The sequence below is a fragment of the Ammodytes marinus genome (assembly GCF_949987685.1).
Source record: "Ammodytes marinus genome assembly, chromosome: 2".
In the NCBI taxonomy this organism is placed as follows: Eukaryota; Metazoa; Chordata; class Actinopteri; order Uranoscopiformes; family Ammodytidae; genus Ammodytes; species Ammodytes marinus.
The window spans coordinates 6,735,716-6,745,798 of NC_137231.1; the positions used below are offsets into that span (position 1 = coordinate 6,735,716).

The 10,083-nt window shown below is 40.2% G+C and overlaps 1 protein-coding gene across 1 annotated transcript; it reads right to left on the minus strand.

The window, feature by feature from the left end:
• Positions 1-4,411: 4,411 nt before the first annotated feature.
• Positions 4,412-8,012, minus strand: rpl35 (ribosomal protein L35). The gene is made up of 4 exons (XM_080038058.1): positions 7,954-8,012; positions 7,292-7,428; positions 5,448-5,529; positions 4,412-4,600 (listed from the first exon to the last, which is right to left on the minus strand). The coding sequence occupies exons 1-4, from the start codon at positions 7,954-7,956 to the stop codon at positions 4,451-4,453; spliced, it is 372 nt and encodes a 123-aa protein (XP_079894184.1). The 5' UTR covers positions 7,957-8,012; the 3' UTR covers positions 4,412-4,450.
• Between the last annotated feature and the right edge of the window lie 2,071 nt (positions 8,013-10,083).

Below are 10,083 nucleotides of genomic sequence, written 5' to 3' on the forward strand. Positions count from 1 at the left end.
CAGTGGCAAGATCTTTCTGGATCCCGGAGCTTCATTATCATCAACCAATCTCTCCTCCATCTCTTCAATATGCTAACTGTGCACCACAATTAACTGTTTTAATTGAAGGATGGAATTTGTTAACAGTCACATTTTCAGTCAGTGTTTGGGCGCCCCCTGGTGGCGACACCCCTCAACAGCTGCTTAGTTTTAAAGAGGAAAGTAATTAAATGGTTGTCAAGTAGTAAATATATCTGTGTACTTATGCCTAGTTTCAAACCTCGTAACTTGCCAACATAATTAAATGACTGAGCCAATAACATAATAACTTTTTGCCAATAAAGTTCTTACATTATTGGCTGGTTGCAATAGTAAGGCTAAGTGTGATACTTTACAGCCAATGATTAAGGAGTACATTATTATTGCATTAGTATCTGCTTTGAATAGCCTTCATTTAAAATGGAAAAGTTATTATGTTCTTGGCAGTTATTACGCTATTGGCCTTTAATACATTATTGGCTGTCACTACAGTAAATTGTCAAAACAAAGTCTTGAAAAGAAAAAAGCCGATGTAACTATGTCACTACATTGAGTAGTTTTTATTTGTTTACACTTAAGTTTTCATTTCTCTTTTACAGTTTAATTTAATTCTTTAAGTTTCTGTACAGTTTTAACTAGACAGGGGTAGGGGTGTGTGTGTGTGAGTGTGTGTTTTTGTTATTATGTGTTCTGCTATGGATGTCAGAATTTCCTTCGGGATCAATAAAGTATCTATCAATCTTTTTATCCATCTATCTATCTATTGATCTATCTATCCATCAATCTTAGTGTTGTCCACTCCTTACCTGACCATAAGGCACACAGCCACGTTGGTGCAGTCCACTCCGGTGAGGTCGTCTGGCTGGGAGAAGGGCAGACAGGGGCTGAAGGAGAGGAATATCTCCTCGCTGACGGGCGTGCTCTCTGCAGACATGGGCTTGAGGTAGCCCAGGAAGCCCTCCGGATCCCCCATGGACTTCAGGTTGATCACCCCGCTCCCGTCCTTCATGATACATTTGCAGTTGTTGACCCTGAAGCAGCCCGACTTCTTAGTGGTTGGATGAGTGGACAGAGACACGGAGCTGAAAGCAAGCAGGAGTGTGAGGGCAGTGTGGAGGCCCATTGCCACAGTGTGCAGCAGTGCAGACGGTATAAGGGACAAAGTTGTGTGTTGTAAGTTAACGAGAGAGAGCAGCTGACAGCAGGGTGATGGCAGGGAAAGTAATTAGAATAAAGGTGATTGCCATTCCGGGCATTCCTAAGAACCCACACAGTGTTCAGATCAGTGTCCCCGGGCCGTCCAAATGCAGCAAAACACAAACCAGCAGCTATAGTGTCATGTTATACAATTGATCACTAAGGCAAATGGCTATTTGTGTGATATTAGGATGAATGAAAACGGATTTCATTTGGGGTACGGTTTGTCGATATACCAACAGAAACCACACTATTCCTAAAAAAAGAATCTTCGGTGTTACAATCCTGATCCTTAAAATTACTTTTAATAATGCTTTAGTGCAAATTATCTAATCTTATCTTATTATACTGCCTAAATATTTGACCTGATTCTGGAAACGGCATACAGTGAGGTTGGTTTTATCTGGGGCACTGCCTGCTCTGGGATGTTGTCGAACCCAAACAGCGCTGTCATCATTATGTTATTGAAATCCCATGACATCACTTCATATAGATGGGGGAGGAGCAACAGACAAACAGGAAGTAAACCATTTAAGGGCCAAACAAAGGTCAGTGACATACGGTTTAAAGAAAATGTATGCAAAGGCAATACATTTGTCATGATGCATTTATGCATGCACAATGGCTATATTGTTATTTTTATCCTGTCTAAATTATTCTTATGTATTTTATTGTTTTTAGGAACACATGTATGTTTATTGTCCAAGTTTGTTTTGCACTGTATTTTGTGTGCTGACAGTTTTTAAGAATATTTTCTGTGAATACCGACAACAATTATCTGAATTTGAATCTCTCCACATTGCATTGCCTTTAGAGAACTATTGCTTGTATTACCACTGGCGCGGAACAACCTCTATACACTATAATGCAGCTTCCAGAGCACACATACATTTAAGAAGCATGTAAATAACTTAGTTTAATCAATAATCATATATATATGTTGAAAAAATATGAAATGTGAGGGGTTCTTGAGGTCTCCCGCCAAACACTTTAGTGAGAATGTCTGACAATGGGTGGATCAATAGTGACCTATTTGTTGAATGGGGGAAACTATTTCTGTGCAGCCTGCCAAAGCAGGATCTAAGACCATTTGGTCCAGACGGGCATAGGCCACCGTCCATGTCTACAAACAGGACTTCTTGAAGAATGGACAACTACATCAATGTGTTCAGATATTGTCTTTTCTATCCTTAATGACTAGCCTACAGCAAACTAATTTTCTTGAGGATTTGGACAACTAACTTATTTCTTCTTTAGCTAAATTCTTTGGGATAACTGAATGGTATCAAGTGTGGGTAAATGTAATAACTTCATATGCTAATATAGTAAATACGTTGAAATTATTAAATTCTTCACACAGGCTGTTTCATAATCCAGAACCGACAACAGATGTCAGACTGTTTTAATATTGTTGCAGACAGTTATAAAGCGCATGTTTGGGAATTCCATTGAAACATTTTTACCTAACCCTGTCACTAATTTGAGTTTTAGGTTGCATCCTTTTCATCTCCTTCACTTTGACTCACCACAGGTAATTAATCATTTTATATCATCATTAAAGAACCAATAAAACATTTCAAACAGGTCATAAGGTGTGAGGCTCAACCAGGACATGCCCAGAAGAACTGGAAAAACCTCACCGGCTGCTCCCATTAAAGGGTCAGTGAGACACCATTCACCGGCAGCTATAAGAGTAGTCAAAGTCAGCTTCACAACATGTTTGTAAATTGCTGAACTGTACAGCCCTGTTCATATTAATCCCATTGTCCTCGATGTTCTTGATAGCATAGGTAGATGCCCCACCAATCCCCATAAAAGGGAATGGGACTGCAGGGCAGAGGGCACACATAAATTGATGAGAAAAGTTCAGAATGTCACCCCAAAAAGTGTTAAATCAGATTCCAAATGTAATTAAGAGGTTTTTAAGTTAAACACGATTTTTCCTCAACAGTTGGTGAATGAGGCCAAGTTGGTGGATTTGTTGTTTGGTCTGGATGAGGCAGGGTGCTGCCCTCCTGTGGTGGAACAATATATTACACTCCTATTAGAAAGGACTCGTCAGCAAAACACTTTTAAAGCAGATTCAGATAAAATGATAATTTATTCACATAGGGAACTTCTATCTACACTAATCAAGACAAAGCCCAACTGAAGGTTTTACTCACATGGCCTCATGGATTTGTGAGCCTTCCATTGCTACACTGAGCAGAGAAAATGTACAAAAAAAACACTGCTACTTTGTAACCCTTCCTGGTTTTGATAAGCTGCATCAGTAACATTTAAAGGGCAAGTTTGCAGGTTCACATATCCAGTGGACTTTGGGATTTAATTCAAAATCTTAAAGTTTGAATAAGTCAGAAGAATTTGTGACCTTTGATGAAACACATGGTTATTGAACACTGAAAATTAAACGACTGGTTTGAGTGCAGCCGTGATGACATTAAAAACAATTACCAAACAATATTTTTCTGTCCTTTTCAAAGATTTTATTGAGGTGGTGTCAGGTCTCAGTCTTTTGGTAAGCAATGTGAAAAAGCATCAGCAAATCATCAGCTCACAAGTATCATCTTTGACCAGAACACCACCAAGGTAGATTAAAGAGTAGGGGTTGGAAGTATATTTGGGGCCCAATTCCCACTAGGGACAGGGAACAGTCTTGTTTTTCCAACCACAAGCCATCATCAGCACAGAGGAGCAGAACACAGACAGCTTAACTCTGGACTTGTGTGTGTAAAATAGAAGTGTCTGGGTTCATGTAGAACAACCTTTAATGGAACAAATGGGTCACAGAAAATGGATGTCAACATAAAAATATATATTGAAGAACAATTACAAAACAGATTCTTAACAAAGCTTTTATTGAGGTGGTGTCAGGTCTCAGTCTTTTGGTAAGCAATGTGAAAAAGCATCAGCAAATCATCAGCTCACAAGTATCATCTTTGACCAGAACACCACCAAGGAAGACTAACTAGTAGGGGTTCACGGTATATTTGGGGCCTAATTCCCACTTGGGAAAGGGACGTGTCTCTTATTTAACCACGAGCCGTCATTGGAACGGAGTAGCAGGACACAGACAGCCCAACTCTGGACTTTAGTGTGTAAAATAGAAGTGTTTGTTCATGTAGAATTACCTTTAAATGGCGCAAATGTTAATGAGTGTCAAATGTGAAAATATATTAAAAAATTACAAAGACAATTTTTGTCTTTACAAAGATTTTATTTAGAGAAAAAGCCTCTAGGCTTTGACTGCAAATTTGCGGATGGAGTAGAGGAGATCCTTCCTCTGCTGTTTCTTGGTGCGCAGACCCTCTTCGTGCTTGTTGAGCTGGCGGCGGATAGCTCTGGTCTTCTTGGGTCTCAGATCCAGGGGCTTGTACTTCTTACCCTGAAACAAACAATATTCACTTTGTCAAGCAGAGAAAACCCTTTCAGAATGACAACTGATCAAAGGGAAGGACAGGAACAAGTCTGCATCAGTTTGACACTAGCGTATTATACTTTGATTGACCATGTATTGACATGATGTCTTCCCCAAGCACAATGCAAGGCTTGATACACCATTAATCTGCTATCATTACATTCAACTGATAGAAAATAGAAGAGTAGAACATTAGACACTTTCAGCATATTATTTGCAATATTCCAATTCAAGATACTCTTCTGAAGGGGAAGAGGACGTTTTTTTGGGAACCTTTACTGGAAAAAATTTAAGATATGTCGAGTTCAGTTATGTCATCCATCAAACAAACAATCTGCTTGGGGAGATTCACTACAGCTCATCACTTCCATTCTGTCGTTTCCCTTGGTTATAGATACAACTGAAGTACATACATCTCTGCTTGTGGCAATTAACTGAATCTTTTTCTTGGGAATCCATTATCTGCCATCTTAGTCTACTCATGCATTTAAAAAGTCTGTTCAAACTCCTAAAATAAATGATAATTATAGCAAAACCAATATGTTAGCTGTGTGTGAGAAGCAGGGACACTGATGACATACTTCAAACAGGGGCTACATCAGGTCATTATTATTGGGCCTTTTCTTAACACGGTGGTAATATAAACATTGAATAAATTAGTACATCCAGAAACAGTCAATTCAGGTGGTGTCTGGTCTCAGTCTTTTGGTAAGCAATGTGAAAAAGCCTCAGGGATCATCAGCTCACAGGTATCATCTTTGACCAGAACACCACCACGCAAAAAGCTTCAGTCACACGGCAGCAGGTAACTCACCTTATAGAACTTCCTCAGGTTCTCCTTCTGCGTCTGGTTGATTACAGTCAGGACTCTGGCGATGGATTTGCGGACAACGCGGCTGGAAATGAAAACAGCAGAGTCACACTTTGTTTTTGGCAGCACACATTTTCTGTTTACTGGTGTTAAAGGCCTTCTAACTGTACAGAAGTCATTTTTGTCCCTACACAAGTGTTCAATCCTGAGTGGTGGCAAGTCCCCCCAACCGAAAAGGACGTGCATATAGTAAAATACTGCCAATTAGGGACACTAAGGCGTGTAAAATACATTTGCGACAACTGGTAATAATGATTATTACAAGGACATAACGCTAGATCTTAAGAACTTTTTGAACAAAACGAATGCTTAGCGTGTCTGGTCTCTTTGGACGAGATGTTGCTGGGCTTCAGCCCCAAACAGTATAAAAGGAAGCTCAGGATATATACAGCTCTGGAAAAAAATTAGATTGTTCAGTGTCTCCCGTTTTACTATTTATAGGCATTAGGGGTGTGCACGTGTACATGTGTAACCGTTTAGTAAATCATAACCGTTTAGGAAAAATCAATAAACGAAAACTGTTTTTTTTTTCCCCCCCTTCAAATTTCAAAGTTTTTAAATATGTTCTGGAGACACGCGTTCATTGATTTTACATCACTAATAAACTAATTGGGAGGATAAAAGCTAGTCTGCCGAGAATCTGTCTGTCCCTCGGCGAATGTGAGTGAGTGAGTGTGTGTATTGGCGCACACACACACACACACACGGGGAGTCGCCGTGCTGGGACTCGACTCACAGCCATGGAAGAGTGATGAAAGATAACCTAAAGATTAAAGTTACCCGGTTGAAGTGAACTACGCTCGTAAGTAGCCCGAACTTTATAACACCTGTTCAACATGCATTTAACGTGGACATGTAGAAAGCGATAGGCTATATTAATCAGGAAATGAATGAAGCGCGATTATGACGGCGAACGTGTGTGTGTGCGTGTACCATGGACCTATTATAAGAGGTGTGTAAACGAGCGTAGTTCATGTCAATTGTGTGTTTACAGGCGAACAAACGCGTGTGTGTGTGTGCGCGCGCGCCTACAAGACGGCGGGGGCACGAGGACAATGAAGTCACGGTTAACCGTGTACACGAAAAAAATTGTTGTGTACACGGTTAGGCATTTTTGTAAACGTTCACACCCCTAATAGGCATACGTTTGAGTAAAATGAACATTTTGGTTATATTCTATAATCTACTGAAACAGTTTAACCACATTCCCAATTAAAAAAACTGTCACTAAAAGCATTCCCATTAAGTAATTAAGAAATTATTTAAGAAAAAACTATATTTGAGGAGCATTGAGGTGGTGTCAGGTCTCAGTCTTTTGGTAAGCAATGTGAAAAAAGCATCAGCAAATCATCAGCTCACAAGTATCATCTTTGATCTGACCACCACCAATATGTATGAATATATCAAAAAGTACATGTTGGGCCTAATTGGGACTGGTTTCCACTTTCAAATGTGTGTATTATAACAAATGTTTGACTGCAAGCCTTCACCTGTGTGAATGAGGACACAGGCAGCCTGACTGAACATTTGTGTAAAATAGAACTGTTAAATCCTGTCTTCCTCCTTCGGATATGACAGCTATCCCAAACTCCCTTTTTCACAATTCAGATAAGTTACATTAACATTTCAGATCGTATTACAACATTTCAATCACTGCTTATGTGGAGGCCACTGTCAGACAGCAAATGAGGCCCTGGTGCTCTAAAGACACCAGGGACTGCACATGAACCGTGCCCGACTCTTCTAGCAGTCATGTCTTGTGAATGTGTGTCTGATACGGTACGTACATCTTTGAGAGCTTGGAAGCAGCTCCGCCGGTAACCTTGGCCACACGGAGCTGGGACAGCTCATTCTTCAGATCGTCAAGCTGCTTGAGCAGCTCTTCCTTCTTCTTGCCCCGAAGGTCTCTTGCCTTGATTTTGGCCTGGACCGATCAAAGCAGAGAAAACTATTTTAAAATGACATCTTCTCAACAGTGGCATCACTCACGCCATCCGCACATGAATCCATCGGGTCTGTGCTAGGTTTCCCGACACGAGTCAGCAAGGCTATACAGCTCGTTAATGTTACTAATAACACATAATGTATTCCGTTTGGGCCAACATAACTCTAGCTGCATAGCCAATTCAAGCTAGTTTACTTGCATTAACCGGGGTACTTAGCAATTACATTATCTGTTAAAACAATTCGTTAGCTGTAGCTACAATGCTAGCCATAGCCTGACATATTTTCATTAGCTTGTGGCTAGCCACTCAGCGTACAGTCTTCGGTCGGTAGCAGCGCTCCATAATATAACAATTTTCACGATTTTGGTAGAAGCCAGCTTATCTAAACATTCACCAACAGTAGCACACTAAGCTTATGTGTAATAATAACACACATTTAGTGGTGTATAGTTGAGCTAAACATGAATTAAAACAAGATTGACGGACGAGTATCGGCTCCTCACCATGTTCCCTCTCGCTGCCCTGTTGGAAAGGCCGGACGCACCGCGTGCTCACGAAAAAGTAGCTTCCGGAGAAGTACTTCTTCGTGGGTTGAGTTTTCACTGCGACACACGCAAACAGCGCCACTGATTGATGGATCGAAAATCAGAGGCTTTGCTTCTCTCTAAATTCTCTAACAATTTAATTTGCCATTAGTTTTGAATGGCTAATTAAAATAAAAGAGCACACTGATGACAGTCTGGTTGAATGTATGTAGATACATGTATTTATCTAAACTGCCAACAGAAAATATGCTATGCCTGCCCTGCCCCAAGTTATACAAACGAAATGTTTTCATACCTGTATAAAGATGCATTGATACAACTATGACTAAGGACAGTATTAAACAAAATAAATAGACCATACGTAAGGCAAAATTGACCTTTCCACCAAGTATGAAGGATTTAGAGCCAGGTGGCTTGATGTTACCATTTTGGATTTATTATCAATACATGTGGGAAAAGGAAACCTTTGTAGTGGCAGATATGGGTAAATCACAAAAAGCAAAGGAGGAAAAATAAAGCTGTAGTGATTGAGTGCACAGTCAGGATTTAACACATGGTTCAAAAGTGCATTCCTTGTTTCTTATGATTCTCATGGAGACAGTCCATCGGTCTACTACCTGTCATTAGTAACACAAGATGGTGACACTTCTGCATTCAATGATACTCCCTAATCCCAATATACAAATAATATGTTCAGCAGACACAACTTCAAATGGCTGAAAAGAAAATGAGAACTTCAATACAGTTTCCTTTCCTGTGACCACCCCATGTACTCCTGCTTCGTATTGTATTGTATGCATATGACTGGAATTAATTAAATGCAGAATCCTATGGTCGTTGACTGCTTTATAAATGAAACAATAAAGCTTTACAACAGCAGGCATGCATATTCCCTGGGCTTCCCACTGTTGATAAATGAAACCCGGTCATATGGTAAGTGATATGGTTTCTAATCTACGATAATGATTCATGATTATGATAAATACTGCAAACAGGTCACATCAAACCGTTTACATCCACTGATTTATAAAGATCTCAAAGCATACAGTATGTACATAGTTCTCTATATATAAATAGACATGTGGAATGTACTTTCATTTACATAAGCAAAGGCAGGTAAAGGTTGAGCATGTCCTCCAGTCATCATACATATACATGGCATTCACTTATTTCATCACATTATAATTAATATTATGCAAATGGACAAGTCATTCATATTGGTGTTAAAGGATCTAAAGCAGTGTGTGTGTGTGTGTGTGTGTGTGTGTGTGTGTGTGTGTGTGTGTGTGTGTGTGTGTGTACAGATTGGAGCAGCTGCTTTTTAGTTTAGCGTAGGCTATGTCAATCCAGGTGACACATGGTGGATTTGAGAGCTCCGCTGCTCTGCTTGGAGGCCCAATTTACAATAATAGAAGTCATATTCCCAAAACATGTTAAGATTCTACAGGCAGGCCCATTTCACTATCTACATACAGTATCTCACGAAAGTGAGTACACCCCTCACATTTCTTCACATTTTTCTTTATATCTTTCCATGGGACAACACTGAATAAATGACACTTTGATACAATGTAAAGTAGTCAGTGTACAGCTTGTATAACAGTGTAAATTTACTGTCCCCTCAAAATAACTCGACACACAGCCATTAATGTCTAAACTGCTGGCAACAAAAGTGAGTACACCCCTTAGAACAAATTTACAAATTGGGCCCAAAGTGTAAATATTTTGTGTGGCCACCATTATTTTCCAGCACTGCCTTAACCCTCTTGGGCATGTAGTTCACCAGAGCTTCACAGGTTGCAACTGGAACCCTCTTCCACCCATTTATGACAGCATCACAGAGCTAGTGGATATTAAAGACCTTGCGCTCCTCCACCTTCCGTTTGAGGATGCCCCAAAGATGCTCAATAGGGTTTAGGTCTGGAGACAGGCTTGGCCAGGCCATAACCTTTACCCTCAGCTTTTTTAGCAAGCCACTGGTCGTCTTGGAGGTGTGTTTGGGGTCGTTATCATGTTGCAATACCACCCTGTGGCCCAGTTTACGAAGGTTGAGTGCACGTGGTCAGCGTCGTACACAGAGGTTGGCTT

Coding starts and splice junctions, on each gene's coding strand:
- rpl35 (XM_080038058.1), bottom strand. Junction 5,530..7,291: donor GCTTCCAAGCTCTCAAAGAT/GTACGTACCGTA, acceptor TTTCATTTCCAG/CCGCGTTGTCCGCAAATCCA. Junction 4,601..5,447: donor ACCTGAGGAAGTTCTATAAG/GTGAGTTACCTG, acceptor TGTTTGTTTCAG/GGTAAGAAGTACAAGCCCCT.